At 37.8% G+C, this 26,560-nt stretch overlaps 10 protein-coding genes across 16 annotated transcripts; 3 read left to right on the top strand and 7 right to left on the bottom strand.

Annotated features, from left to right (window-relative positions):
• Positions 1–21: 21 nt before the first annotated feature.
• On the bottom strand, positions 22–5,954 carry LOC109580985 (85/88 kDa calcium-independent phospholipase A2-like). Of its 2 annotated transcripts, XM_019994655.1 has the most exons (14): positions 5,833–5,954; positions 5,733–5,780; positions 4,849–5,421; positions 4,649–4,800; positions 4,250–4,541; positions 4,097–4,204; positions 3,976–4,026; positions 2,175–2,378; positions 1,518–2,121; positions 1,286–1,463; positions 1,149–1,240; positions 803–1,095; positions 381–557; positions 22–323 (listed from the first exon to the last, which is right to left on the bottom strand). In XM_019994655.1, exons 3-14 carry the CDS (start codon positions 5,410–5,412, stop codon positions 225–227), a joined length of 2,814 nt encoding a protein of 937 aa, XP_019850214.1. In that variant the 5' UTR covers positions 5,413–5,421; positions 5,733–5,780; positions 5,833–5,954; the 3' UTR covers positions 22–224. The 2 variants fall into 2 exon arrangements, with proteins under 2 accessions (XP_019850214.1, XP_019850213.1); XM_019994654.1 differs by lacking the exon at positions 5,733–5,780.
• A 196-nt stretch (positions 5,955–6,150) lies between these two features.
• On the bottom strand, positions 6,151–9,298 carry LOC109580986 (uncharacterized WD repeat-containing protein all2124-like). 3 transcript variants are annotated; one of them, XM_019994657.1, is made up of 12 exons: positions 9,166–9,252; positions 8,923–9,119; positions 8,344–8,862; positions 8,198–8,288; positions 8,024–8,155; positions 7,758–7,927; positions 7,596–7,700; positions 7,492–7,548; positions 7,245–7,402; positions 6,997–7,195; positions 6,813–6,938; positions 6,151–6,425 (listed from the first exon to the last, which is right to left on the bottom strand). In XM_019994657.1, coding segments are annotated over exons 1-12 (1,947 nt in total). In that variant the 5' UTR covers positions 9,167–9,252; the 3' UTR covers positions 6,151–6,233. The 3 variants fall into 3 exon arrangements, 2 of the variants coding, with proteins under 2 accessions (XP_019850216.1, XP_019850215.1); XM_019994656.1 differs by having other exon boundaries at positions 8,923–9,288; XR_002184459.1 differs by having other exon boundaries at positions 6,336–6,425; positions 6,986–7,195; positions 8,923–9,298.
• Positions 9,299–11,100: 1,802 nt separating this feature from the next.
• On the bottom strand, positions 11,101–13,099 carry LOC105312168 (gamma-butyrobetaine dioxygenase-like). The gene is made up of 12 exons (XM_011404598.2): positions 12,774–13,099; positions 12,591–12,715; positions 12,470–12,531; positions 12,349–12,424; positions 12,240–12,284; positions 12,048–12,178; positions 11,835–11,975; positions 11,732–11,792; positions 11,633–11,686; positions 11,505–11,573; positions 11,352–11,456; positions 11,101–11,301 (listed from the first exon to the last, which is right to left on the bottom strand). The coding sequence occupies exons 1-12, from the start codon at positions 13,063–13,065 to the stop codon at positions 11,191–11,193; spliced, it is 1,272 nt and encodes a 423-aa protein (XP_011402900.2). The 5' UTR covers positions 13,066–13,099; the 3' UTR covers positions 11,101–11,190.
• A 47-nt stretch (positions 13,100–13,146) lies between these two features.
• On the bottom strand, positions 13,147–14,616 carry LOC100639526 (peroxisomal membrane protein PEX14-like). Its single transcript, XM_003385295.2, has 8 exons — positions 14,448–14,616; positions 14,297–14,381; positions 14,041–14,234; positions 13,891–13,993; positions 13,753–13,787; positions 13,658–13,708; positions 13,533–13,609; positions 13,147–13,391 (listed from the first exon to the last, which is right to left on the bottom strand). Exons 1-8 carry the CDS (start codon positions 14,595–14,597, stop codon positions 13,166–13,168), a joined length of 921 nt encoding a protein of 306 aa, XP_003385343.1. The 5' UTR covers positions 14,598–14,616; the 3' UTR covers positions 13,147–13,165.
• An 867-nt stretch (positions 14,617–15,483) lies between these two features.
• LOC105312167 (signal recognition particle receptor subunit beta-like) lies at positions 15,484–16,645 on the bottom strand. Its single transcript, XM_019994651.1, has 7 exons — positions 16,558–16,645; positions 16,420–16,514; positions 16,295–16,369; positions 16,153–16,244; positions 15,968–16,098; positions 15,865–15,919; positions 15,484–15,816 (listed from the first exon to the last, which is right to left on the bottom strand). The coding sequence occupies exons 1-7, from the start codon at positions 16,619–16,621 to the stop codon at positions 15,594–15,596; spliced, it is 735 nt and encodes a 244-aa protein (XP_019850210.1). The 5' UTR covers positions 16,622–16,645; the 3' UTR covers positions 15,484–15,593.
• An 84-nt stretch (positions 16,646–16,729) lies between these two features.
• LOC100639400 (diphthine methyl ester synthase-like) lies at positions 16,730–17,959 on the top strand. The gene is made up of 8 exons (XM_003385294.2): positions 16,730–16,879; positions 16,958–17,018; positions 17,067–17,130; positions 17,181–17,289; positions 17,335–17,455; positions 17,502–17,541; positions 17,591–17,688; positions 17,733–17,959. Exons 1-8 carry the CDS (start codon positions 16,742–16,744, stop codon positions 17,924–17,926), a joined length of 825 nt encoding a protein of 274 aa, XP_003385342.1. The 5' UTR covers positions 16,730–16,741; the 3' UTR covers positions 17,927–17,959.
• A 38-nt stretch (positions 17,960–17,997) lies between these two features.
• Positions 17,998–19,480, top strand: LOC100639272 (prohibitin-2-like). The gene is made up of 9 exons (XM_011404576.2): positions 17,998–18,144; positions 18,200–18,281; positions 18,384–18,588; positions 18,632–18,691; positions 18,739–18,813; positions 18,866–19,024; positions 19,093–19,170; positions 19,235–19,314; positions 19,417–19,480. Exons 1-9 carry the CDS (start codon positions 18,048–18,050, stop codon positions 19,439–19,441), a joined length of 861 nt encoding a protein of 286 aa, XP_011402878.1. The 5' UTR covers positions 17,998–18,047; the 3' UTR covers positions 19,442–19,480.
• Positions 19,450–20,559, bottom strand: LOC100634602 (uncharacterized). The gene is made up of 6 exons (XM_003385257.3): positions 20,465–20,559; positions 20,341–20,417; positions 20,215–20,269; positions 20,042–20,106; positions 19,894–19,986; positions 19,450–19,848 (listed from the first exon to the last, which is right to left on the bottom strand). Exons 1-6 carry the CDS (start codon positions 20,499–20,501, stop codon positions 19,618–19,620), a joined length of 558 nt encoding a protein of 185 aa, XP_003385305.1. The 5' UTR covers positions 20,502–20,559; the 3' UTR covers positions 19,450–19,617.
• A 191-nt stretch (positions 20,560–20,750) lies between these two features.
• On the top strand, positions 20,751–23,900 carry LOC105312166 (polyhomeotic-like protein 2). 4 transcript variants are annotated; one of them, XM_019994648.1, is made up of 9 exons: positions 20,751–21,031; positions 21,396–21,512; positions 21,674–21,749; positions 21,865–21,970; positions 22,144–22,294; positions 22,348–22,455; positions 22,505–22,561; positions 23,291–23,333; positions 23,382–23,900. In XM_019994648.1, the coding sequence occupies exons 2-9, from the start codon at positions 21,396–21,398 to the stop codon at positions 23,624–23,626; spliced, it is 903 nt and encodes a 300-aa protein (XP_019850207.1). In that variant the 5' UTR covers positions 20,751–21,031; the 3' UTR covers positions 23,627–23,900. The 4 variants fall into 4 exon arrangements, with proteins under 4 accessions (XP_019850207.1, XP_019850206.1, XP_019850209.1 ...); XM_019994647.1 differs by having other exon boundaries at positions 21,674–21,758; XM_019994650.1 differs by having other exon boundaries at positions 20,752–21,031; positions 21,396–21,458.
• LOC105312165 (zinc finger protein 543-like) lies at positions 23,872–26,541 on the bottom strand. Its single transcript, XM_011404595.2, has 3 exons — positions 26,376–26,541; positions 26,042–26,172; positions 23,872–25,704 (listed from the first exon to the last, which is right to left on the bottom strand). The coding sequence occupies exons 2-3, from the start codon at positions 26,133–26,135 to the stop codon at positions 23,999–24,001; spliced, it is 1,800 nt and encodes a 599-aa protein (XP_011402897.1). The 5' UTR covers positions 26,136–26,172; positions 26,376–26,541; the 3' UTR covers positions 23,872–23,998.
• Positions 26,542–26,560: the final 19 nt, after the last annotated feature.

The raw sequence follows: 26,560 nt of genomic DNA, 5'->3' as shown, positions 1-26,560 counted from the left end.
TTCACGCCCACGTGCAGCTTATACAGCTTATTAAAATTCCATTCACTAAAACAATTATTACAAATATGTCAGATACAAAAATACAAAGAATAGCAATCAATGGGTCATTTATATGCATAATAGTCCAAGAGAGTTAACCTATCACCAATTAATAGAGAGAGAGAGAGAGAGTATATAAATCAAGCTATTAATACTAGTCTAGTTGGACTGCAATAACTGCATGGTCATCTGTGTCTAGGTGGCTGGAGTGACTGGCCCACCATTGATTGCTTTGAAAGGCTCTTAAAAGTAGCAACCAACTTATCCAAACTATCAGAAACCTCCTTTAAAAAGAAAGAGCAAGATAATAATATAACCTACTATCATTAGGACTGACGTACTTTTTGTGTTAAGTATAATTTTGTTTTAATGATCAGATCAACGAGTTTCTCGTCACTCGTTTCACCAGGTGATATCGCCTCGTCAAGTTGAGGACTGAATCTGTAGAAAGGTATTGGGACTCTCATCCCTTTACACCATTCCTCAAAACCCTTTGCTGCTGATTCAGAGTCACTGATCTAGCAATGGAAGTACAGAACATTAAGTCAAATTTTAATGGTGCAAGTTTTAATCTACCAATTATTAGCATTTTAATATTGACAAGATCCTTCAATGGTAATTCTTGTGGGAAAGGTTAGTTTTCCATTTGGAATTAAATGCAGTTAGTGTCACACTAAAGACAATCAAATCCTAATCCACAATAACAAAACTCTCTCCCTCTCCTCTCTCCCTCCCTCTCTCTCTCTCCCTCCCTCTCCCTTACAGCATCAACAAACATGTCCACTAGTTGCTTCAAGTGTTGCATTTTTGCCCAGAAGTTCTTCCTCATATCAATACTCAGCATGGTTTGTTTAGGATAAATACCAGTCCCGATGGAGACCGTCAGAAGGAAGTGTCTCTCTGGATGGTTCCTGCTCCTGTCGTACTCCTTGATGACTTGCAGTGCTTCCATACAAGGATTGTTGGCCTTTACTCCTCCGTCGACATATTTCCCTTCAAAAGGTTCAAAGAATATCGGAGCTGCACTTGTAGCTCTGGCTGCCTTCCACACTGGTACTGTATAGAAGAGAAGAGATTATTAAATTCATTTATTTAATTATTTTATTTACCATCATAAAGTTCTGCTGGTTCAGGCATGAAGTTTGTAAAAAATTGAACTTTAATTGGAATACACTCTGTATTGACTGTAGCAATCATCACTCTAAAATAAATAAATAAATAAATAAATAATAAATAGGTGCTTTACCTAGGTTGCTGGACACTGCTCAACAGTTTCTCTCCTATTTCTGTTTTTAATATTTTCTCCATTTTTTCTGTATTGTTCTTCATGCCCAGAAATGCGCTGGCAAAATTCCCAGCTCCTTCAAAAACCTTTGACTTCATTTGCATGTAGAGCTGTCTCATTTGAGACAGGGTCTTACCAGCTGTGGTACAAAAGATGATTCAAATATATACAAACAGCTGCTGTCAGACCTTACCATATACTAATCCTAGAGCTACAATGCCACCTGTGCTGTTCCCAACGATCCAATCAAAAAGCTCCGTTACTTTACAGCCGGTCCTCTCCTCCAGCTCCATTAGTACTTCAATTTGAACCAGTCCTCTAATGCCGCCTCCGTCAAGGAACAGTACCCTGCTACCGGCTGTTTTCTTCCAACCGTTCAAGTAATACCTCTGCTGGGTCCGAGCAGCATCCGCACTTCTCTCCTCAAGGGTTCTGGCGCTGTTAAAAGAGAGCATATCTTCTCCAGGCCCCACGGGGGCATCATGGAACTCTCTCTCGGCCTTCACCATGTCATCATCGATCATTCTTGCCAGCATTGCCATAGACTGGGGCTTCATTAGCTCTCCTATCGTCTGGTTCCTCAACTCATCAATATTCAGAGAAGCAGTGCAGTCCTCGCTGGGGAGGTTAGCTAGTGAAAAAGGTCCATTCAGTAGTGGTTCTCTGAATTCCGTCAGAAACTCATAACTTGGAGAATTGGGTGGGGCTAATTGATAAGGGAATTTCCCCTGGTAGTTCTTGCAAAAGAGAAGAGCTCCGAATGCAACAAGAACACGAATATATTGAATATCATCTTTCTATATAAAGGAGGGAATATTTTATTAAAAAGGAGGGAACTGAGGTAGTATACCTCAGCTGCAATGTGTAGAGGAGTGTTGTCATACTTATCCTGAGCGTTCAAATCAAAGTCTCGTCCGCTTTGAATACACTTGTACAGGAGAGTGTGTCGAGACTGCCTCGGTTTTGAAACGTACCAGTGAAGGGCAGTACGATCATTCTCATCTTCACGAGCATTCGGGTCTATGTTAGGATCCTTCAGTAAGTCACCAATGCTCTATGAAGAGAAGACGTACACTTAAACTGTAGCAATGCAACATAAGAACATGTATATGTATCAGGGAATGTCATAAAAATAAAGAATTTTCTACTTTTAATTTTTGTCAAAATTTAGCCCGAGACCATATACTATAGTACAGGGGCTTTTATCCAATTTTGGAGTAACTTTAAAAATTTGTAAAAAATCTAATTTTGATCGGAATCAGTTCAAACTTTCTACACAACATAAAAACATGTATATGTATCAGGGAATGTGATAAAAATTGAGAATTCTCTACTTTTCATTTTTGGCAAAATTTTGCAAAAATCCCTGTACTATAGTACAGGGACTTTTATCCGATTTTGGAGTAACTAAAAAAATCGTAAAAAAATCTGATTTTGATTGGAATCAGTTCAAACTTTCTACACAACATAAGAACATGTATATGTATCAGGGAATGTTATAAAAATTGAGAATTCTCTACTTTTCATTTTTGGCAAAATTTTGCAAAAACCCCTGTACTATAGTACAGGGACTTTTATCCGATTTTGGAGTAACTAAAAAAATTCGTAAAAAAATCTAATTTTGATTGGAATCAGTTCAAACTTTCTACACAACATAAGAACATGTATATGTATCAGGGAATGTTATAAAAATTGAGAATTCTCTACTTTTCATTTTTAGCAAAATTTTGCAAAAACCCCTGTACTATAGTACAGGGACTTTTATCCGATTTTGGAGTAACTAAAAAAATTCGTAAAAAAATCTGATTTTGATTGGAATCAGTTCAAACTTTCTACACAACATAAGAACATGTATATGTATCAGGGAATGTTATAAAAATTGAGAATTCTCTACTTTTCATTTTTGGCAAAATTTTGCAAAAATCCCTGTACTATAGTACAGGGACTTTTATCCGATTTTGGAGTAACTAAAAAAATTCGTAAAAAAATCTGATTTTGATTGGAATCAGTTCAAACTTTCTACACAACATAAGAACATGTATATGTATCAGGGAATGTTATAAAAATTGAGAATTCTCTACTTTTCATTTTTGGCAAAATTTTGCAAAAATCCCTGTACTATAGTACAGGGACTTTTATCCGATTTTGGAGTAACTAAAAAAATTCGTAAAAAAATCTAATTTTGATTGGAATCAGTTCAAACTTTCTACACAACATAAGAACATGTATATGTATCAGGGAATGTTATAAAAATTGAGAATTCTCTACTTTTCATTTTTAGCAAAATTTTGCAAAAACCCCTGTACTATAGTACAGGGACTTTTATCCGATTTTGGAGTAACTAAAAAAATCGTAAAAAATCTAATTTTGATTGGAATCAGCTCAAACTTTCTACACAACATAAGAACATGTATATGTATCAGGGAATGTTATAAAAATTGAGAATTCTCTACTTTTCATTTTTGGCAAAATTTTGCAAAAATCCCTGTACTATAGTACAGGGACTTTTATCCGATTTTGGAGTAACTAAAAAAATTCGTAAAAAATCTAATTTTGATCAGAATCAGTTCAAACTTTCTACACAACATAAGAACATGTATATGTATCAGGAAATGTAATTCGGTTTAAGTTGTTGTACATTAAAAACTTACTCTGGCAGACACTGTATGCAATGGTGGATAATTGGTCTTCAACACACCAGCCTAGAAATAATAATAATAATAATAATAATAATAATAATTAATAATAATAATTTATTATTATTATTATTACCTCGCTGACTACACTGACACTAATCTGATCAAAATCTCGTTTGTCTGGTTTGACTGGTTCAACAGGAGCAACGTCATCATTTGGGAATTTACGTTTTGAAATAGGACTCTAAAATTATACATGCTATTTAGTAATAACAATATTAATATTTACTCTTCTGATTTTATCAATTAAGTTCCCCACGGCTCCTTTACTCTTATTACTGAGCTTATCGTCACTCCTTGAATGAGGCAGTCCTGATCCAATGCCATCATTAGCAGTGTTGGAACGAGTTAGCTTAGGAGAGACCTGAGGGCCGGAGGGTTCTGAGATCTTTCGAGACGAACCAAAAAAAGAAAATTTTGACTTGGTTTTAGTAGGAGAGACAGCTTTTTGGTTTGCATCAGGTAGAGGAGGAGGAATAGGAGGAGATTCATCAGTGCCACTGTTATTTCTCTTTCTGTATCTAAAAGAGAGAGAGAGGGGGAGAGAGAGAGGGGGGGAGAGAGGGAGAGAGAGAGAGAGAAAGGGGGGGTATTGCGTTGCAGTAATAAGTACTGACTGAGGACATACGGTTTTGGTGGAGGTGTTTTGGGTCTGGGATTTTTAGTAGCATCACTGGTTCCGGTGCTAATACCAAAAGGATGTGCATAATATTCATGGCCAGAGTCTCGTGTCATCTGCTCCTCCCGCTCAAGCAACTGAATGGACTCAGCGATATCAAGCTATGAATATAATTAAAATTAATAACAACCATGTCCAACTATACTTACTGGTTTCTCGTAATAGTATCTCTTCTGTGATAAAGACACTTCCAAGTCCATGACAGTTATCAAACTCATTTCGGGAGCTGAATCTGAACTCATTCCCATTCCACCAGGACTCATTCCTGTACCGATACAACTAGGACTCATTCCTGTACTGATTCCCATACCACCAGGACTCGTTCCCATACCGGCATCAGGACTCTTCTTCTGTTCCTTATATTCTTTGCTTCCTTTTGAATATGCAGATTGTCGTCTTTGGCCACTCCCAGTGACCCCGCCCTCACCTGATACCGGCATGTCCTGATATTTCCGTCTCTCAGCTCCAGCTGGGTTGGGAGACCTGTTAGCCGGAGAATGAGTCCCTGGAGGTTTTGCTGAAGAACTCGAGGTATCTACAGACGGATTGGACTTCTTACGAAATAACGGAGACCTTGACAATGGAGATTTAGAGCCATCGGTCTGTTCCTTTGAAGTGGGTGTGGTTGACGACGCCTCCCTGTGGGTCACTTGCTGCAGCTTCTGTAACCCTCTTAAGTTGGTTTGAAGTGTCGGGACGTCAAAATGAGACATGATAGGGTACTACAAGGAGAGGGAAAGGGGAGGAGTCATCAAATATGGTCAGCATGAGGAGGACAGGTCAGCAGTTCAACTGCAAACATTGCTGAGTGTGCAAAAATCAGACACAAAATAACATTAACAGAAAACAAAGTCACATGATGTTTAAACAGCTACATCATCATCATCATCATCATCATCTTACTACATGTATATACATGTACATACCAACAATGCTTTCCCTGTTATGATAAACATTACAAAGCAATATTTAAAACCAAGCCAAGAAAAACAATGTTCTTTTGTCAAGACTTAGTCAGTCAATAATACTCTACCTGGTGCAGTTTAAGATTATACTGTACGAGTACAGCTACTTTAAAAGACTAAATGAAGTTCTTTAAATGCAAAGTTGCTAATTGGAGTGGCTTCACTTACCTAATAATGAATACAAAACCGGGTCTCCTTTCCCACCGCAATAATGAACTATACAGACAGTACGGTCACTAACAGTACTGTCTAAAATAAACTGAAGGGATGCAGGACCAATTGGCTGGTATTTGCAGGACGAATCCACCTGTTTATGAAATAAGCAAATAAGAGCAAGATCAGGCCGTCTTCTTACTTATTCCAGGCGATATAAAGTAGCTCTACAGTTCTCTGAGCAACAAAAAGAAAGAACTCGACAGCAATCTCCGTATATCAAAGTATACGGAGACGGAAGGTCATCAGTGTACTTTATTCATAGACAATGAATATCATTAAAAACCTTTTCATAGTAATACAATATTGATCTATATATTGTTCTCATTAAATATATTTATTATGTGTTTTGCTAATTAAATATTTAAGCTCCACAGATATGCTGCACAGTCTCCACCCACTGTAGCAAACTGACCACACCCCCTATCAGTGACACACCCCTCAATAGATCCACAGTGCATTTTATGAGACGATACCATTGATCCATTGATAATATTGAATAGCACAATGTATCCATGCTGTGTGGTAACTACCAGGAGGGCACTAGACTGAATAGAAAATAAAATAAAATATATGTCATTTTAAAAGTATGAGAAAACAGGGTCTTGGGCCAAATTTTGCCAAAATTGAAGAGGAGAGAATTCTCAATTCTTATAATGTTTTCTGATACATATATATATATATTTATGTTGCGTAAAAAATTTAAGCTGATTCTGACCAATTTTTTTTTATGAATTTTTAAAGTTGCTCGAAAATCGGGCCAAAGTTCCTGCACTATAGTACATGGTCTCGGGCTAAATTTTACCAAAAATGAAAAGTAGAGAATTCTCAATTTTTATAACATTCCCTGATACATATACATGTTCCTAGAAAGTTTGAGCTGATTCCGATCAATTTTGGATTTTTTAATGAATTTTTAAAGTTGTATTTCTTACTTTGTCCGGTTGCAGTTTAAAAGTTAGATAAGTTAGTGTGTGCCACCCATAGATACTCTTAGTATTCATTGTAAATAACAAATCAAATGATTCACCCTCCAACAGAAACTGGTACAGTCTAATAGTCTACATAATAATAATAATAATAATAATAATAATAATCTTATTTTTACATTCTCTTTACTCTGTCATCTGAACAAGATGCTAGCAAGCTCCGCCCATTAACATCAGCCCAATCAACACTAGTAACAGCAAGAGTGTGTCCTTTAAGAGTAGCCACGCCTATCCAAGACTCCGCCTTCCATATCCGTACAGTTTGGTCTTCAGAGCAAGTCGCTAGGTATCTATCAGTAGGGTCCCAACAAAGGCTCCAAACTTCAGCTCTATATAGTGAAGATGTACATGTACATAAAATACAGCTGGTGTGCTTACTGATGTCCTAGCTGACCAAATCGACTGTCCTTGACATCAGGCCGAGGGTAATGGGCCATGAATACACTCACAGGACAAGGAGTGGGTGGAGTGACCCCACCCTCTTTATTGTAAAGATAGACACCCACTTTACCAGAGGAAGTACCAACAGCAAAATACTAATAATAATAATAATAATAATAATAATAATAATAATAATAATAATAATAATAATAATAATGAATATAACTTAATTAATGAGACTAACCTTTCCATCACTGCTACATCTGATGTGAATTATTCCACCTTCCATTGACAAGAATGGCTGAAAGAGATGATGAGTATTATCAGTTAATGGATGGAGTTAGCTACTTTGATGTCTCCTCCGATCCTCCATAAGTGGATGGAGCCATCAAGACTACCAACAAGAACGCAATCATTATCTAACCAACACAAACATCTCACAGAACCACCAACCTAACAATAAACAACAATAAACAACAACAACAACAACAACAACAACAATACACATACGTTCCACATCTCCAGTGGTATGTATATGTCCTCGGAGCAGCTGTAAAGGTAGACATTGCCCGCCAGATCACCAACTGAGAGGAGAGAGGAGAGAGGAGAGAATGAGACACCACAGCAACTTATTTCATGAGTTGAGACTTGATGAGTAGCTGCTACTTTAGTAGGAACACCTAAAGAATATCAGTTATTATTATTATTGTTATTATTATTATTATTATTGTTATTATTATTATTATTATTATTATTATTATTATTATTATTATTACCGTTATCATTCCTCTCCATTGTACAGTATAAAAGTCGGCTAAACCCGCACAACCAAAGACCAGAAGTTGAAGACAAACTGACATGAACGATATAATCACTGGAACCAACTCTAATCTCCTGCACTGGTGAACCTACAGCAAATAATTACAATAATAATTATTAATACTTGTTACCATTTTGTACATTAATCCAGGTCAGTTTTCCGGAATCTGAAGGTAACAACAAAAGGTCTTTATCCCATGCACAAGTCCTTGATGAGAAACCCTAAAGAACCATCTCGTTATTAATTAATTAATTAATTATTAATTTCAGTACTTACAATGTTGTATATGTTAACGATTTCAAGCTCCTCCGCTGTTACCATGACAACATACCCACCCTCAACCATCAAAGCGTACAGTCCATCATGTAATGATGACATCATCAAAGTGTGGGCCTCCCTTGTACCGGACAATGAAGAGAGGGGTGTGGTCTTTATCGGTAGCCCAGTACCCCCGTCCAACAGGTGCAACTGAGTACAAGACTCCTCCCTCTCCTCAACAATGAATACATTGTTCGATGGGTTCACTTCTCCCATGTAAAAAGCATCTTTATACGAGTAGTCCTTGCCAGTCGATTGCTCAGGTGACTTGCTCCTCTGGTCATGTGACTCAATAGTTGATTCTCTTGTTTTCGAAAGGCCAGCCCTTGTACTCCACAATAGATTCAGTCTTTCTTTGTAGACTTTTTGGTCGCCATCTTCTTCCATTTTCCCATTTTCCAGTTTGTATAAAAGAGCTGAAGAGTTCCTTCCATTACCAATAATTAAAATGCAATCACTCGAAGGAGACCAACTCAACTGGAAGAGAAGGAACATTCAGTCATTATTGATCATCTCCTCCAGTACTTACTAACTTACATGAAACAAGGAGTCGATAGGAGCAATGGTTTCTGCTATGAGATCCCAAGAGCTACGACTCCATACTTTGACCTCTCCTCCAGTGCTAGCAGTTGCTATGTACTCATCATTAGGAGAGTATCTCATGCAGACGATGAGGTCAGAGTGAATCTGTCTGCTTCTGACTCTCTCTCCATTACTGAGGTCCCACCTAACCACTGAAGGACCGAGTGGAGCATCAAAAGTGAAAGGAATTTCATTTACTGGTAGGCCTGAGACGTGTCTAGCACTAGCAACTCCCCAGGAATGATTTGCAGTGAAGAATACATCAGGCTCTTTACTGGCGGCCATTTTGAATTTATTTAACTTTAATAAGTTAATTAGAACTTAATTAATCACTAACACCCACGCAATAGGTGGGGCTGGCTATCTGCAAAAGCATCTCTGCAAGCATAGATATTAGAATACAAACAAAATGAATGTAAATTTAAAATGAAGCAAGAGAAAAACAAGTAAAGAGATAAAGTCAATCATCTTCAGCTAAAGAGTTAGACATGCTTCCATACCCATGAGCAGATTTGGAATACTGATGACACTCGCTCTCTGTCTCTTCATTATTGTGGAGTCTGTACTTTCTGCTGTACACAAGAAACAACACGAAGGACACAAACATGAACACAAAGTTCATAATTAGTACATACAGCTCACAGCTGGGCACCAAAGACTCGCCGAGTTCTTTAAAGGGTTTTACCAGTAGGTAACCAGTGATCTCGTATACGCTACCGGCACTAAACCATAGTCCAATGAGCAGTCCTCTCATGGGGTGTGGAGATTGTGCAAATATGAACTCAAAGCTTCCAACATTAATCATTAGAAAACCCAATGCGTTGACAGCTTTAGGGGTTATCTCTAAATACACGTACATTTTATGTTCAGTGAGTACAGCATTAGTGAAGTTATCCGGTTGCAGTAGACATAAAGCTTCATTGCTATCATTATAAGCTGGTATGCTCAGATAGAGATCAATGATAACATACCCAAGTTTACCTAATACTGTCAGAGCAATTCCAATCCCAATCTTTTTGAGCATGCTTAGCTTGAGGAATTTGAAACAGTATGGCTTTAAGATAAACCTGTACAAAGGTACTCCGAATATTGCAACACAGTTCCCAATAAAATAAGTGCCTGATATTAGACAGTGCTTGATTGTGACTGAGTTTTCAGATGACAGACGTCCGATCAGCTGAAACGGAAAGTTAATCATTGTGATAATGCAGACTAGGGGAATGAGACGCAAAAATGTTTTGACACTTTCTACATCTTTTTCAAAAAACGGTCCACCATATTTCATTTTCCCTAAATCTATCCGAGGTGGTTTGGACTCATTTAAATAGCTCAGAGCTGATGCACTAGTAGGAGACTTATGCTTCAGTGCAAACCAAAGAACACCAGAAATGAGTTTAAGAGGATTCTTTGTGTAGCTGTACCGTATAGTCCATTTCTTAATCTTTAAAGTCACTATTATGATGACTACTAGCAAAATGAAGTGAGCTGATGCAATGTATGTATCAAAATGTCCTTGATTTTTAGAGAGACAACTTGCAACACTAGTGATCATAATACTCAAATGAACACACCAAGACCACCACCAAACATAGCTGCTCATCTCATCAGAGTTTGAAGACATCTCAACCAGTTGGTCAGCACCAAGACAGAGAAGTGATATCTCAAAAAGAACTCGCGTAACAAGAGTGATGGGATCCAGGACTGCTGTAACAAGATAACTTTTACTAGAGAAGATGAGAAAGATGAGAAAAATGAGAGAAGAAAGAGCCCCAGCAGCAGCACTGAGGATGGCAGTGTGGAGTCTGCCCAGTTTCATATCAGCAAGCAACACAAGGAGAGGCAGGAACAAGTAAAAAACAATGACACTTGAATTGAGAGTATCGTCATAAAGTTCCTTTTGGTGAGCACTCCAGTTTTGAACTGAATTGACTATTGAAGGATCAAAGAGTCTAACTAGAAACAACCACAGAAGAATAATGGTCACTGTCCATCTTTGCTTCTCTATTGCTTCAGCCATAGCTTTGCAAGTGAAAATGAAGTTGGAATTGAAAGCATGCATTGATATGCATAAGGACAACAGCAGAACTGAAAGCACATAGATTTGAGTGATAAAGTTTACCCTCTGTAAATTTACAACAACAATATCACGACTTTATTGATACTGAAAGCATATCTTATATATGTACTTTTCCAAAAATAATTTTTTAAAAAGACAATTTGTCTTCAGTTGTAATAAGAAGTGTTCAAAACGTGCTTCAATGGTTGCGATTTTCCCAAAGTTTTTGAAAGAGCAGCCAACTTGCTAGCAAATTCATCAATATTAATATAAAATCCCTATAGTACATGGGATACAGTTGGTTGGATCAGCTATTATGCTAATGTACCGCTAGGTGTCTCTGTCCTCCATTGGAGGCATAGGGTCTCCGTCCATGTAAGAACCTTCTGTTATTGAAGGAGAGGACTTCACCTGGGTTAAGACGATACTCAATCTAAAAACATGGACGACATTACATTCCAATAACAACTGATCCACTCACTATTAACGGAGAGTCATTGAACAGTTTAAACAGATTAGTATAAGCTTCATAATATTCTTCAATTTCATCCTAAAATTTATTATTATTATTATTATTATTATTATTTATTTATTTATTTATTTCATTACTTCGTGTGGTGAGAGTGTTCCTTGTTGAGCAGGTGACCAGTTTATTCCAATAACCTAATGAAAAGGTTAATTATTGAACAGACTGTCTACAACTCTCACTTGATCATTGTGATCTAGTTCAATATGAGGCTTTCTGTATTCCATCTTAACTGGGAAATCACTTTTTAAAAATTAATAATCAATTAATCAACCAGGGTCTTACCCTTTCTGTCGTATCTTCTGAAAAGGTACTTGTACTTTGGATAAGATCTCAAACTGTCTCGGGTGGGTTTCTCTCAATCGTTCAACAACTTCCAGTCCGTCCAATAGGGTACTCTCCCCTCCCTCAACACATGGATCATTCCTAATATGACAGATGAAAGTACATGTACATGTATTAAAGACAACTGTAGAAGTGATATTATGATGATGGTACCTAATACAGTGGAGTATTTGGAGTCCAGGGGGAGACTGATAATATTGAAGGTCCATGTGGAGTTCAAGACCAACTTCACTGTCTGCAATATTAGTCAACTCTTCCTTAGGTACAGCAATAACATCAAAACACTATAAACAACAACAACAACAATAAACAAAGAACAACAAACAACATCAATAAACAACATACTTCCCCATCTACTGTGCTCTGCATTTCCCCAAGTCTATGTGCTACCTACACCAGTACAGATACAGCAATGAATTCAATGATTGAAAGAGCTTCATAGACACACACTTACCTTTACGGTATGTTCCTTATCTGCTGGTACACCAGTAATGATACAGACACCTTTAGCTGATAAATGATACAACCAACTAGTGGAAGAATTTATTTATTTATCTATTTATTTATTTTAGTACTTGTACAATCCTTCATTTGATGGATCCATTATTTCCTTGTACCTCATAAAAGGTAACTTTGTCTAAAGGAATGCAAAAAGCAAATGTGACAAATATTTTGCTATTGTCTATATAAACATACAGTAGGGTGGGCTGGTGTGGCTTCCTTTCTAGCAACGATCTGATTGGACGATGGATGGTTAGATATTAACCAGTTGACATCAAACCAACCGGAATGAGCTGTCCATTCAACTAGTAACTTATCACCTGTCAACACCAAATTAACGGCAATAGATTAACAACAAGTATTTTATTTGTTTAATACCAAGTAGTTTGACTCGCTCAATATTGTCATCTCTCATGAGATGATCTGCTGTGACTGTCTTCTGCCCGCTACTGGACAAGCACTGGCTACACTGACAGTTGTGTCTCAACCATTTAACGTGATAATGAGACTCCTCGGGAGTTACTCCAGAAAAAAGAGCTAATCCTTTTCCATCAGCAGAGAGTTTAACTCTTAGACCAGCTGGCGCTTCACTAAAGGTCCTAGTATACCCAGTGGTTCTCCTTAGGAAGGAGTGAGAGTTGGTAACAAAAGCTCTCAAGAAAGAAGACATTGTTTTTGGCTCACAGGAAATCGCAGCACGCTTAGCTAGCAGCCCCACCCTTTAAAGCTTTGCATGATGTTTGTATATACACAAGTCTTTATAATTAAATTTAATCATCATCTTCTTCATCATTATTATCATTATTGCTGTTTTGCTGCACTGTTGTTCCAGTGCTTGATTCTCCTCCTCCTCCCCCTCCATCACCAGAAGCCTCTTCCTGTTCCTTAGAGCTGCCATTAGTTGTGTTAAGAGGAGGCAGTGAAGTGTTTCTTTGCCAAGAAGGTATCCCTGGAGGTAAACTGAGGTTATCCTTCTGTGGCGTAGGAAATTGGTGTCTATAAGAAAATATAACGTAATTGTACAATATCTCTTTAATTTTTATCTTCAAGAATGTTACAAAGCACCTTCATTAAAATAATGAGAATTATCAACTACCAAAAATGAGTGTTGGTAGCAGCTGGATTAATATCTGTTACCTGTTCAATAGAAGGCCCTTTAACGTTGATAGTTCTGAATTAATGGTACGCAATTCATTACTTGCTACAACATTCGACTGAAATAAAATAAATATAATAATAATTAAATAATTAATTGGTGTTACTTGTGTTGATGATAATTGAGTTATTTGCTCCTGCTGTCTTTCTAATAAAACCTAATAATTACAATTAATTAATTAATCAATTAATAATTACTGACTTTAATAGATAATGTGGTTTGCTGTAGTTCTTGCACTACAAAAAATAATTAATAATAATGAATATTAATTAACTAATAATAATAATAATAATGAATATTAATTAACTAATAATAATAATAATAATGAATATTAATTACTGGTAGTTTCCAGTGTGGTTCTTATTTCTTGAACTCTTTCCTCCAGCACTTGATGCCTCTCTTGTTGGACCTTTAAACTATCAAACCACTTTGAAACCACACCCTATCAATTAATTAATGAAACCACACCCCATTAATTATAATCATTACTTTGATCCAGTATATAAATATTCCAAACATGCTTCCCACTAGCACCCCACGAATGACCAGATGAGTTAGGGTAGGTGTGGCTTGAGTAGGTGTGGTCAGTGCTAATGAGGTGGGAGGGGCTGGTACAGCTAACGATGGGGCTGGTCTTGAAGCAGCTTCTTGTCTTACCCAATAAATCTCTTCTTCATTTAATCCTAAAATTAAAAAAAAATAATAAATTACATGCTTAAAAAAATTATAACACTTTTATCTTAACCTTTTTTGTTTAGAAATGCAATTTTATCATCGTCATTACTGTTAACGACTCTTGGATTTATGAGAAATTTAACAGCAATATCTAACTAAAAATAAAATGCCTCAGTTGTCATTTAATAATAGTAGATCTGATAATTTCATTGACTACATACCAATTTCTGTCTCTCAGGCAGTAACCTCCTCATGAATTCACTGTAAGACGAGTCACGAGGAACAAATGAACCTTTAATTGGATCTGTTGAAGCTCCATTAACCTCAGGAGAACTAGCAGCTGAAGTACTTTCTGAACTCATTGCTGCCATGTGCCAAACCACACCCACAATGAATAAATAATTAACCACACCCACTCAATAAATTCAGGTTTTTCTACTACATGTATTCTTTATTTTCTAATACATATACCTGTACTTGTGATGTGTAGAAAGTTTGAGCTGATTCCGATCAAATTTGGATTTTTTATGAACATTTAAAGTTACTCCAAAATCGGACAAAGTCCCTGTACTATAGTACATGGTCTCGGACCAAATTTTGCAAAAAATAAAAATTTGAGAATTCTCAATTTTTATGATATTTTCTAATACGGATACATTTCTTATGTTGTGTAGAAAGTTTGAACTGATTCTGATCAAATTTGGACTTTTTACAGGCCTTTGAAGTTACTCCAAAATCAGAAAAAAGTCCCTGTACTATAGTACATGGTCTCGGGCCAAATTTTGCCAAAAATGAAAAGTGGAGAATTCTCAATTTTTATGATACTTTCTAATATGCATACATGTTCTTATGTTGCATAGAAAGTTTGAACTGATTCCGATCAAATCTGGACTTTTTACGAGCTGTTAAAGTTGCTCCAAAATCGGACAAAAGTCCCTGTATTATAGTACATGGTCTCGGGCCAAATTTTGCAAAAAATAAAAATTTGAGAATTCTCAATTTTTTAAATATTTTCTAATACAAATACATGTTCTTTTGTTGTGTAGAAAGTTTGAACTGATTCTGATCAAATCTGGACTTTTTACGGGCCTTTGAAGTTACTCCAAAATCAGAAAAAAGTCCCTGTACTATAGTACATGGTCTCGGATCAAATTTTCCCAAAAATGAAAAGTGGAGAATTCTCAATTTTTATGATATTTTCTAATACAAAATACATGTTCTTATGTAATGATTTTGAGTTAATTTTGGTTTATTTTATTGAATATGAGTTATCTGAAAACTAGGTATTTACATTCTTAATATTTAACAGGCTATTAATAGAACATAAGCTATTAATAGAACATGAGCTATTAATAGAACACAGGCTATTACTGCAGAGTGTTCAACCAGCTGGTGACATCTTCAATTTCTGGAGTACAACTACTCTCATCTCCAGTTCCCCTGGCACTGCAAGATGTTATTGTTATATTATTTGGTGAATCCTCAAAGGAGAAGGTTTGCTCATCATTTCTGAGTAATTCGACTTTCTTTCTTTCTTTGCTTTGATCAAGGGAAGATAATTTTACCGATTGACTTGTTAATATTTGAGTTCTACAAAAAATAACAACATTAAAAAATGATTTTCAATTTTCAACTTACATTTCATTTTCTAGTTTCGTTCGTATGTCTTCAGCACTTGATGCCAAAGCTAAATCTTTAAAAAATAAAATTAATTAATTAATAAAACTAAAGCCCCGCCTACCTTGTTTATTACAAGCAATGATGATTGGAATCCTTTTCCGGTTAACCCTTGGTTCGGATAATAAATCAATTAATAAATGAGCTACATCCCTTGATTGAAAATTAACGCTATCAATGAGTATGACCACACCTCTTTTAAAACAAAAAACAGCAGTACAGGAGGAACAACATTAAATTGATCCTTACAAAAGTGCTTCAATGTACTGCTGGAATACTCTTTGTCTAATTCGCTCGTCTCCAGGAACATCTACCAAGTCTATTTCGGTAGTAGAACCTTTCTAGAGAAAAGGAGCCAAATGGAACTGATCATAAAATCAATAAAATGTACTTTGGTTGTGATGGAATAATTTGCTTTGTTTTCTTTCATGGAGGTCTGCGTACGTGCAAAACCGCCACTAACCAGCTAGAAGTAAATATTCATAAAATACATTAAATATAATGCCAGCTGCTCACTCTCATGAAGAGAAGTGTCTTTCCACTGTTGCTGAGTCCCAGGAGACAAACTACACGACCTTTGGACCTCCCCCGCAGACAAAAACAAGCAAATACTAAGAAGAAGGGGCTGATTCAATCAATAGAATGTTCTCTTACCTAAAGAACTTATTATAATGACAAGAAGAGCAATCCCAATGGCCAATGGCTCCATTGTGGGCATCAATGAGGGGAGGGGCTACGCAAGAAAGGGATTTTTAATTTTCCCGCGAAAATTTCCCGGCAAATCTCCCGCCTACTCACGAAAATAATTTATAATGAGCCACGCCTACTTTGATTAGCCATGCTGTACCTCGTTGGTCTTGGGCTTGGAGAAGTTACTGATGTTACTGTGAGAGGCCTTGAGGTGATCAAGAAGGCGAGTAGGGTCTATTTGGAAGCATACACGTCTATACTGGCCGGAGTGAATGTACAGGAACTGGTAATCTATTCAGTAATATTTATTTATTTACAAGTATATTCATGTATTGGAGCATTCTGTTTGGTGTTTTATTTTCAGGAGAAGTTTTACGAGCGACCAGTCATACCTGCAGACAGGGAGCTGGTAGAAGAACATGCTGGTACTGTCAATCAGTTTAAATTTATATTTAATTGTCCTCTTCCTGTAGATGAAATACTCAATGGAGCTGATACTGCTGATGTTGCTTTTTTAGTCGTTGGTGATCCTTTGGGGTAAGTGCTACTCCTTTTCTCTATTTTATTAATTATTTTGTTCCAAACAGAGCAACGACTCACTCTGATCTCATTATCAGAGCTAACGAGAGGGGCATACCCTACAGACTGATACACAATGCTTCCATTATGAATGCCATTGGAGCCTCTGGTCTTCAGGTAATGACCAATACCAATTGAAACTAGGTCTCCTTATCAAAGCAGCTGTATAATTTCGGAGAAACAGTCTCGATACCTTATTGGACTGATTCTTGGAGACCAGATAGTTTTATTGATAAAATAGAAGAGAATCTGCTCCGTGGACTTCACACCCTCTGTCTCCTAGGTAACCATTATTAATAGATATTAATTAATGATCATTATATTAATAGATATTAAAGTGAAGGAGCTATCAATAGATGCACTAATGAAGTGAGCCTGTTTATTGTTGTGGGTGTGGTTATTTATCGTTTACTTGTAGAGGTAAACGTGAGTACGAGCCAGCAAGATACATGACTGTTGATATAGCAGCTGATCAACTGCTAGCTGCCATTGAAAAAAGAAAAGACAATTTAAAATGTAAGCTACTTAAAGTTTTGTTATATTTTGAATTAATTTCTTAGGTCTAAATGCAGACAGACTGTGTGTAGGTGTGGCTAGAGTTGGTTCGACCAATCAGATGATAGCAGTTGATACGTTGAGATCCATTAATGGGTGGAGCTTAGGAGAACCACTACACTCACTAGTGATAATAGGAAGGACACACCCTCTGGAGGATAAAATGTTAAAAATTGTAGCAAATGCAACAAAAAAATAATATTTTAAATAATAATATTATTAATAAATAATATGACATGTGAGCTGAGTGATTTGATTGGTCAGTTCCATCATTGGGTGAGAGGTGTGGCTGGATCTTCTCTACACGTGTCCAGTTGGAAATGGCTGCTCGATTCATTCAAGCTTCAAGTAAAGGTTCAGGAGTCATTGCAGTAGCAGTTGCGTTAGGATATGGACTCTATCAATCAGTGTATACGGGTAAGACATTGTATGAAGTAGCCATCTTAAATATAAACCTTTATTATCTCTCTAGTGGAAGGAGGATACAGAGCAGTAATGTTTAGTAGATTAACAGGAGTACAAGAAGATGTTAAAACCGAGGGACTTCACTTTAGGTAACAATAATTATAATTATTAATGAATATTAATTTGAGTTCACGCCCACACAATGCGTGGGTGGCTCCGGTATTTAATATTATATTGCCCCCGCCCCCCAGGGTGCCTTGGTTCCAGTGGCCGATATTTTACGAGATAAGAGCACGTCCTAAGCTCCTCCAGTCCCCGACTGGCAGTAAAGACCTTCAGATGGTGAACATTGGTCTGAGGGTTCTCTACAGGCCGGAGGCCAGTCGCCTCCCTAACCTGTACAGGCAGTTAGGTCTTGACTATAGCGAGAGGGTACTGCCATCTATATGTAACGAGGTGGGTGTGGTTATGGACAGGGCTTGAGTTTTTTTCTTTTCAGGTGTTAAAGGCAGTCGTAGCTCAATTTAATGCATCACAGCTGATAACCCAGCGAGCTAATGTTTGTTATTATTTAAGTACTTTTTAAAGTTTTTATTAATTCTTTAGGTAAGCTCTTTAGTAAAGGAAAATCTAACTGAACGTGCCAAAGACTTCAATATAATACTTGATGACGTCTCGCTGGTGCGTATTAGATAAGTTTGAACATGGTTCTCATCTCTCTCTCATTCTTTAGACTGATCTTAGCTTCAGTCGTGAGTATGCGGCTGCTGTAGAGTCTAAGCAGGTGGCACAGCAGGAGGCACAGAGAGCTCAATTTGTAGTTGAAAAAGCAAAGCAGGAGCGTCAGGAGAAAATGGTTCGAGCTGAAGGAGAGGCTCAAGCTGCCCACATGATATCCTTATTTTAAAAATAATTGTTTACAAAAAAAGTTACTTGAAATTATCCTTGACTGGGATTTACTTAGGTATGTCTTTATCTCAGAACCCTGGGTTTCTAAAGCTACGTAAGATTCGTGCGGCCCAAGCTATTGCTAGTGTCGTAAGTTAAATGCTAACGTTACATAAAGTTCTTTTTTATTGATGATTGGTGATGGTATTTGTAGATTTCTAGTTCTCAGAATAGAGTGTATTTAAATGCTGAGACTTTAATGCTTAACTTATCACATCTTGGCCTTGACGACGTGTAAGTCTGACCTTCCTCTCACCTTGTATACTTCAGTATACTAACATTTACTGAGTATACTGGTTATTTTAATGAGTGTACTAACATTTTCCTTTTTTGTAGCGGGTTTTCTCTTAAAAAGAAGTAGCAGCTGTCACAAGTTGAAAGTATCAAGAATCAAAACAAATTGTCCAATTTAGTAATTTTGTTGATTGTAGTTGTATATACTGTACTGTATAATTATCATCAATTGTTCTAAAACTAATAATAATAATAATAATAATAATAATAATAATAATAATAATAATAATGGAATGCTATGAGTTATATTGTATTATACACAAATTCTTCTTTGCTAACGGGAGTGGCTGCCTTCTCTCTGAACAGGTTCATCGGCTGCATTGGTTCATGAGGCAGTTTCTTCCATTCAAGATGCAATTCGTGTTTTCGTTGCATCGCTATCAAATGTTCCTCCAGCTCTTTGTCTCGCTCTTCAGGATCTTCGTACAAATACTCTATCCACTTGGACTGGATCCACTTGGTGCTAAGTGTCGCCTAAGGGAAGGAGAGTTGATGGATGCAGTGGAGGGAGGAACTAACTGGAGGTTCTTCGTCTTTGGGTTCTTCAGGTGGTCCAGGATTTGTCAATGGATTGTGGAATAAAGTCTTGTCGCTGTCTTTCCAAGGAAACGGCTTGAGAAAGAAAGATCACTTACTGCAGTGGGACATTTAAGAAGATATTTCTTACTTTATTCCTAATTCTCATGTGAGACCAAGGTATGTACTCTCTCTGTTCATGATGGCCTTCCTCAGCTGGAGAAAGAGAAAGAAGCACTTGTATTAAAGGGTTTTTTAAGTGTGCAAACATCTCAAAAAGATAATAATAGATGAAATGAATTTAAAAACAGACTGAGGACTCACTTATTATTAATTTCCACGTTAAATACGACACAGCTGGTATTGCAACAAACAACGACTAATAAACAAATAAAACAACAACAACAATATGAGGGTGTGGCTTAATAATGATAAACAAAAACAGCTTACAATTCTTTTCCACAACTTCATTACTTGTCCAGCATGCACCTGCTCCTCCTCGACCCTCTTGGAGTAGGCAGAGAAGACTAGAAGAACACAAAATGGTTAGGACAAACAAGGACCCGTTACTTACAACGCCTTACTAAAAGAGACCTGTACACAGTCGCCATGACAGTTTTCAGGGTAAAGAGAATACGGTGCTAGAATACGGAAAATGACCCAAAGTGTTCATTTGTTTCAATTTTTGTTGACACTCTATCTATTGTCTTTTTCTAGCACTACTCAACACTTATTGTTCTCTTTTTAAATGTAAGAGAAAAAATTAGTCATTTTTAGCTAGCAAAAGCTGCAAAAAATACGATTCTTTCTGCAAAAGTTTTTAATGGGAGGGGCTAAGTAGCTTCTGCGCATGCGCAGTAGCTCGCTTGTGTATGTACTGGAGTCTCTCTCCATGCAGAACCAGCAAAGGAAAAACTTTCTTTTTCATCATAGAAAGGAGACCCTGTAGACTCCAGTCTCCCTCAGACTCCACCAAGGAGAGGCAATATTCGCAGTATCTCTCATTAGTTCTGCACTATACACGGCCTGGTCCCTGCTAGGACAAGTATTTTCAAACTACATTGTGTCCTCCACTCCACTTTGCTTGAGTTGGGTACACCTCTAAGTATTGAAGATACTCTCCACACGCAGTGATTTTTAAGTATGTTCAAGTACTGCACAATGCTTATTGTTAGAGGTTTCTTTGTGTTGGCTCTAGAGAATAACATAATCTTAAGTTTAAATTATGCTGCCCTGCCTGCAGAATCCTTGTATTTTTAAACTTTATATATTGATATTGGGCGATACCTTTAGCATGGGGCCTTTGTGTTTTAAATTCAAATTTTATTATTTTACAATGTAAAAAATGTGGCTGTACTTTTTATATGTGATGAAAATAGTTTCATTTTTACTTTCCATTATGACTTTTCTTCAGTTTATACTTTATGAAATAAATCCCCTCGTTTAGTTAGTGGTTTTAATGCTTCTCTCTCTCCTCTCTCTCTCTCTTTGCTTCTCCTCTCCAGATGGAAGACAGTAAAAGTCAAGAAGAGGTGACAATCATCGATAAAGATGAGAGCTCTGAGAAGGTACTCAGTGTAGTTGGTGGCTTTGTCATTGAGGAGAGCGTTAACCCCTTTCCCGTGAGGCCATGCACTTTTTATATCAACACACTCACTCTCTCTCTCTCTTACACCTTTTGCTGCATAGCATGATAGTCCTTTTATACATGTAATTCTTTTGTGGAATTTTAAATAATTTTGTACACACTTCTGTTTAATCTCTCTCTCTCTCTTTTTTGTAGAAGAGTAAACTGTCCTTTATACCTGATGAATACGGGAAGAAGGATTCATCAACTCATCACTCTCGACTTAGAAAGCGTGAGAAATGTATTTTTCTCTTTCTCCCCTTCTCTCCTGTTGTTGATGATAATTGTTATTGTTTGTTTATTATTCATTTTATTTATTTATTTATTTATTTTATTTATTTATTTAGACCCAACTGTGAGGCCTGAAGACCCATCCCTACCTCCTGGTCACGCCAGGTGCGAGTTTTGTGGAACTGTCGGCATAATTGAGGACTTTCTTGCACCAAGCAGGAGGTGTGTATTATATAGTGCCAAGATATTGTCAAAATTCCTTTTTTCTTCTATTTGTCAGCAAAATTTTGTGTGTACATAATAAACCTCTCTCTCTTTCTCTCTCCCCCCCCTCTCTCTCTCTCCCCCCTCTCTCTCTCTCTCCCCCCTCTCTCTCTCTCTCCCCTCTTTCTCAGGTTTTGCACTGTGACATGTTGTAAAAGGTACAGTGCTGAGAAGAGATACTATCCTTATGGGCGGGATGAAGAGGGCGTGGCTATGTCTATTAAACAAGGTCTTGTTAATAGACACCGAACCCTAAGACCAAACTCATCCAAACCAAGAAAAGTATGTCCTTATGGGTCCCTGTTACCGTGGGATTATCTCTTTTCCCCTTATAGTCCAGTCAGCAGCAGCACCAGTCTTCCAGTGCTAGGGATGAAAGAAGGAGACGATTGGCGTACTATTCTACTGCCGCTAATGCCACGCCTCCTGAGGCCACACCCAATGTGTGTAAAATTGAATAAATATTTCGTTATTATTTGTAATGTTTTATAGAATAGGAAGAGACCTGCAAGAAAGACCCCATCATCTAACAATACACCAACCACACAAGTGAGGATAAATATTACTGATAGTTCAGTGTATTTTATAATAATCAGGAGGAGAGAATTTGCCATTTTTATAACATTCCCTGATACATATACATGTTTTTTTTGTTGCATGAAAAATTTGAGCTGATTCCGATTAAAATTGGATTTTTTACAAATTTTTAAAATTGCTCCAAAATTCGATAAAAGTCCCTGTACTATAGTACATGGTCTCGGGCCAAATTTTGCCAAAATTGAAAAGTAGAAAATTCTCAATTTTTATAGCATTTCCTGATACATATACATGTTCTTATGTTGTGTAGAAAGTTTGAGCTGATTCCGATCAAGATTGGATTTTTTACGAATTTTTAAAGTTGCTCTAAAATCGGATAAAATTCCCTGTACTATATAGTACATGGTCTCGGGCCAAATTTAGCTCAAAATGAAAAGTAGAAAATTTTCAATTTTTATAACATTCCCTGATACATATACATGTTCTTATGTTGTGTAGAAAGTTTGAGCTGATTCCGATCAAAATTGGATTTTTATGAATTTTTTAAGTTGCTCCAAAATTTTGCCAAAAATTTTCTGATGCTCATACATGTTCTTATGTTGTGTGGAAAGCTAGCTGATTTGTTGCCATTAGCAGAAAAAAGCAATAACTATAGCCTTTGCTTTTTTTCAAAAAATTCCTGTAAAACATTCCCAATTTTACGACATATCCTGATACATTACCTTGTACATGTTCTTTTAGGTAGCCACTGGCGAACAAAGACCAAACTCCTCCTTCTTTGAACGTAAGCCACTTTTATAATACTATCTTTATAAATTCTTCTTTCCTTTAGCTTATTCCCATCCTCTTGGTTCTACAATTCGTCAGTGGTCAGTGGACGACGTCTCAGAGTTTTTAACGTTCCTCGGGTACGAAGCTTACATCGATAAGTTTCAGGAACATGAGATTGACGGGCGGGCCCTCTCTCTCGTCAAAGATCACCACCTGCTAATGACTCTCAAACTTCGTCTTGGCCCAACTCTTAAAATAGTCGAACACGTCAACTTGTTAAAGATGATCGAAGAAATTGAAGATTGATGAATCAACAAAAACTGTCACTCACACATGCATGTAGTTAGATGTGGGTGTGGCTTGACCACACCTACTTTGGGGTTAGCCCTATGTTTTGCAGTATCAATCATCAGTTTGTTTGTTCTTAAATCTCTTTTCCTCTTTGACCTCTCTCCCCCCCCTCCCTCTTTCTAACACTGAACGTACTAAGTCTTACAGAAATCAATTATAATATTAATTAAAATTATAATAATAATTATAACAATTACTTATTGGGAAAAAATCTTAAACTTATTTTTAACTAAATGAAGAAAGATTTCATTCTTGCTCTGCAGAAAAAATAAGTAATTAATAATAATAATAATAATAATAATGGAGGACTTTTAAATGCTCCTTCTCTCACTGTAGTTTGTGTCCCTGGAGTACGTCTAAAGTGTCGTTGGTGTTGTTGATGATGAGACGAGTGAGAGGGTCCATCATTTGAGGGGATCTCCCTCCCTTGTCCCCTCCCATGGGATACGGGATGGTCCCATTCACACCTCTGTTACCATGGGAACCATCCCCAGCCGAAGCAGCAGCTGCAAACACTTGTAAAAACTCTGTCCCTTGAAACGGGTTGGAGAGGTCTTGAGTTGTAAAGGAAGACACTTTGTCTTGTGGAAGACCACCAGTTCCCATGGAGACAGTCTCTACGAAATGCTCCCCGTCGTCATGGTGATTACTGACCACACCCCCAGGCCCAGCAGTGAGAGATGAGAGTGAAATATCTTCGTAGATCCTGAACGACTCGTCTTCCATCGTGTGGTCATCATGAATGGGCTGGTCTTGGTGAGGGATTGACCCGTAGTCCTCATTATCAATATCCTTATGAACCAGTCTACAGTGGTTAGCGAATCGTGTCAAGTCGTGGAATATCTCATTGCAGTGTTTGCACTTATGGACTCGGTCACGTCTGTGAGCGTTTATATGCGCCCGGAGGTAGTCCCCACGGGCGTACTTACGCCCACAGATATGACAAGAGAAGGGTTTCTCCCCAGTATGAATCCTCATGTGTCGTCTCAAGTGGGTGGAGCGTATGAACTTACGTCCGCAGACCTCACAATGGAAGGGTCTCTCTATGGACTCTGGTGGCGGCTTGTTAGAACTTGAGGCTTCATTCAGGAGAGACTCGGACTTGAGGATCTGAGAAACAACTTCAGCTGCATCAAGTTCGGATTGAGTTGCCTCTGAAGAAGGATCTACCAGTGCTCGGGCATCTTCAGGCGTTGCCACAGCAGCAAGGAGGTGGAGGTTAGTCCCTAGCAGTACCGGGCTCTCAATATCAGACACACCCCCAAGAGAGTTGAGTGGGTATGGTCCATGTGGTGTGGTGGGCGGAGTTTGAGAGGGGGCCTGCCCAGCAGGTGGGTGGTTCTTCCGTCGGTGACGGTCGAGGTGAGAAGCTCGATCAAACTCCTCCCCACAAAGCAGGCAGCGATAAACAACGTTACCGTGAATAACGGAATGACGGTTAAGATGATCGGCACGATGGAATCTCTTCCCGCAGTACTGGCAAAGAAACTTCTTAGTTTCCGGGTCAGGATGTGATAAAATGTGCGTCTGGAACTTTATTTGAGCGCTAAACCTCTCCCCACAGACCTGGCACGATATTATGAGGTCTTTGGAATCACTGACCACGCCCCCAAGGACAGGTTGAGAAATGTGGCCACTAGCGACAGGCAGGGCAGTCTGCTGCTGTATAAAAGCTAGTCTTTGGGTCGGAAGAGAAAAAGAAGATATGAGATGATTCATGAAACTGCCTGATTGACTTGCCAGTGCTAGTTTAAGGAGGGTGTGGTCATTTTTAGCGTCTATTTTCGTCTCTAGGCTGAAGAAATCTTCAATTTTCGTGAAATCAACATCACCTCTTGACTCAGGCAGAGTATCTTCTTTGGCAAAAGGGTTCTCTACGGAGAATATTTCATCGGCAAGGAAGAACTCCTCTGGGGGTAGGAGGAGTTCGGGTGAAGGAGCGACTAGTTTAGGGGGTGGGGCAGAGGTGGAGCTTAAGGAGGACTTGACAATTTGGAGTTTCTGATCTGGCGAACCAATCAAATCATCTAATTCTGGAGGGAGGGGGAGAGAAAGCATATGAACTATTGTACAACTTTAATTTATCGTCTGTCAAATATTTCGGTTTTTAAAAGAGTTCCTTCTTATTTATAATAATTATACAGTAAATGTATAATGTACTGTCATCCTTTTGCTATGATCCACTAGCATACAATAGCTCATGGATAACTTAAACTTGAGCATGAACTTGATGAAATTTTTAACAGACGAATTGACAAAAATTTGGAGCCATATATATATATATATATATACACAAATTTACATAAACAAATAATAATAATTATAATAAATTATTATTAGTAGTAGTAAGATAATGTTCCCCACTCTTACTTGGTCGCTGTATCTCATACACAAGAGCAGCTCTTAGTCTATCCTCCACAGCAGAGACTACCTTCTGTCTCGTAGCGAGAAACCTCCTCGGCATAATCAGCTCCAGAGAGAGAGAGAGACAGAGCTTAATCCTGCAGAAAGTGAAGAAGAATGAGAAAAATGGAGTTCTTAGTTAGAATGCAGTAGCAAAATACAATATAGCGAAGCAGCCATACTTTTGGGATGCCTGCATGCACAAGGCTGTAAGCTACAAGCAGTCGCGTTTGCTGCTCTAGCCTCCTACTTAAACCAAAACCGCTCCTTAAAGATATCAGCGTGTCTTGCTTTAACTTACACTGAAGGAGGCTAGCTCCCAGCGGGAGGGTGAGCTCCTGTTAATAAGGGAAGGGTACAAAGGGAGGGGATGGTGTTTTGGAGGGCCTGCTGTCTCTCGCCTGCACTTTTACTCGAGGAAAGGGTAAGCGCCTAGAACGAGCGCCATTGATTAACTCACAGGGAATGGGCGTGGTCCCATAAATG

This window comes from Amphimedon queenslandica, unplaced genomic scaffold (genome assembly GCF_000090795.2).
Source record: "Amphimedon queenslandica unplaced genomic scaffold, v1.1 AMPQUscaffold_13468, whole genome shotgun sequence".
In the NCBI taxonomy this organism is placed as follows: Eukaryota; Metazoa; Porifera; class Demospongiae; order Haplosclerida; family Niphatidae; genus Amphimedon; species Amphimedon queenslandica.
This window is presented reverse-complemented; position numbering and strand designations above follow the sequence as displayed.

What these genes read in the sequence shown, in the direction of transcription:
- LOC109580985 (XM_019994655.1), bottom strand. Translation starts at nt 5,412, where the DNA reads ATGTCTCATTTTGACGTCCCGACACTTCAAACCAACTTAAGAGGGTTA. An exon ending in TGCATACAGTGTCTGCCAGA is followed by an intron (nt 2,379 to 3,975) that starts GTAAGTTTTTAA and finishes TTCTCTTCATAG; the next exon opens with AGCATTGGTGACTTACTGAA. An exon ending in AGCTCTAGGATTAGTATATG is followed by an intron (nt 1,464 to 1,517) that starts GTAAGGTCTGAC and finishes TTTGTACCACAG; the next exon opens with CTGGTAAGACCCTGTCTCAA.
- LOC109580986 (XM_019994656.1), bottom strand. Translation starts at nt 9,252, where the DNA reads ATGGCCGCCAGTAAAGAGCCTGATGTATTCTTCACTGCAAATCATTCC. An exon ending in AATGGAGAGGAATGATAACG is followed by an intron (nt 7,928 to 8,023) that starts GTAATAATAATA and finishes GATATTCTTTAG; the next exon opens with GTGTTCCTACTAAAGTAGCA. An exon ending in TACCACTGGAGATGTGGAAC is followed by an intron (nt 7,701 to 7,757) that starts GTATGTGTATTG and finishes GTTTATTGTTAG; the next exon opens with GTTGGTGGTTCTGTGAGATG.
- LOC105312168 (XM_011404598.2), bottom strand. Translation starts at nt 13,065, where the DNA reads ATGTCTTCTTTCTTGAGAGCTTTTGTTACCAACTCTCACTCCTTCCTA. An exon ending in AGAGCACAGTAGATGGGGAA is followed by an intron (nt 12,179 to 12,239) that starts GTATGTTGTTTA and finishes TGTTGTTTATAG; the next exon opens with TGTTTTGATGTTATTGCTGT. An exon ending in TCAATGACTCTCCGTTAATA is followed by an intron (nt 11,457 to 11,504) that starts GTGAGTGGATCA and finishes CCATGTTTTTAG; the next exon opens with ATTGAGTATCGTCTTAACCC.
- LOC100639526 (XM_003385295.2), bottom strand. Translation starts at nt 14,597, where the DNA reads ATGGCAGCAATGAGTTCAGAAAGTACTTCAGCTGCTAGTTCTCCTGAG. An exon ending in AACCACACTGGAAACTACCA is followed by an intron (nt 13,788 to 13,890) that starts GTAATTAATATT and finishes TATTTTTTGTAG; the next exon opens with TGCAAGAACTACAGCAAACC. An exon ending in AAACCACATTATCTATTAAA is followed by an intron (nt 13,709 to 13,752) that starts GTCAGTAATTAT and finishes TGTAATTATTAG; the next exon opens with GTTTTATTAGAAAGACAGCA.
- LOC105312167 (XM_019994651.1), bottom strand. Translation starts at nt 16,621, where the DNA reads ATGCCCACAATGGAGCCATTGGCCATTGGGATTGCTCTTCTTGTCATT. An exon ending in CAGTACATTGAAGCACTTTT is followed by an intron (nt 16,099 to 16,152) that starts GTAAGGATCAAT and finishes TTGTTTTAAAAG; the next exon opens with AGGTGTGGTCATACTCATTG. An exon ending in CATTGCTTGTAATAAACAAG is followed by an intron (nt 15,920 to 15,967) that starts GTAGGCGGGGCT and finishes TATTTTTTAAAG; the next exon opens with ATTTAGCTTTGGCATCAAGT.
- LOC100639400 (XM_003385294.2), top strand. Translation starts at nt 16,742, where the DNA reads ATGCTGTACCTCGTTGGTCTTGGGCTTGGAGAAGTTACTGATGTTACT. An exon ending in GCTGGTAGAAGAACATGCTG is followed by an intron (nt 17,019 to 17,066) that starts GTACTGTCAATC and finishes CTCTTCCTGTAG; the next exon opens with ATGAAATACTCAATGGAGCT. An exon ending in TTGGAGCCTCTGGTCTTCAG is followed by an intron (nt 17,290 to 17,334) that starts GTAATGACCAAT and finishes TTATCAAAGCAG; the next exon opens with CTGTATAATTTCGGAGAAAC.
- LOC100639272 (XM_011404576.2), top strand. Translation starts at nt 18,048, where the DNA reads ATGGCTGCTCGATTCATTCAAGCTTCAAGTAAAGGTTCAGGAGTCATT. An exon ending in ACCGAGGGACTTCACTTTAG is followed by an intron (nt 18,282 to 18,383) that starts GTAACAATAATT and finishes CCCGCCCCCCAG; the next exon opens with GGTGCCTTGGTTCCAGTGGC. An exon ending in CCCAAGCTATTGCTAGTGTC is followed by an intron (nt 19,171 to 19,234) that starts GTAAGTTAAATG and finishes TGGTATTTGTAG; the next exon opens with ATTTCTAGTTCTCAGAATAG.
- LOC100634602 (XM_003385257.3), bottom strand. Translation starts at nt 20,501, where the DNA reads ATGGCGACTGTGTACAGGTCTCTTTTAGTAAGGCGTT. An exon ending in GTCTCTTTTAGTAAGGCGTT is followed by an intron (nt 20,418 to 20,464) that starts GTAAGTAACGGG and finishes GTGTTCTTCTAG; the next exon opens with TCTTCTCTGCCTACTCCAAG. An exon ending in ACATGAGAATTAGGAATAAA is followed by an intron (nt 19,987 to 20,041) that starts GTAAGAAATATC and finishes TTCTTTCTCAAG; the next exon opens with CCGTTTCCTTGGAAAGACAG.
- LOC105312166 (XM_019994647.1), top strand. Translation starts at nt 21,396, where the DNA reads ATGGAAGACAGTAAAAGTCAAGAAGAGGTGACAATCATCGATAAAGAT. An exon ending in ACTTAGAAAGCGTGAGAAAT is followed by an intron (nt 21,759 to 21,864) that starts GTATTTTTCTCT and finishes TTATTTATTTAG; the next exon opens with ACCCAACTGTGAGGCCTGAA. An exon ending in ACAATACACCAACCACACAA is followed by an intron (nt 22,562 to 23,290) that starts GTGAGGATAAAT and finishes ATGTTCTTTTAG; the next exon opens with GTAGCCACTGGCGAACAAAG.
- LOC105312165 (XM_011404595.2), bottom strand. Translation starts at nt 26,135, where the DNA reads ATGCCGAGGAGGTTTCTCGCTACGAGACAGAAGGTAGTCTCTGCTGTG. An exon ending in GTATGAGATACAGCGACCAA is followed by an intron (nt 25,705 to 26,041) that starts GTAAGAGTGGGG and finishes CCCTCCCTCCAG; the next exon opens with AATTAGATGATTTGATTGGT.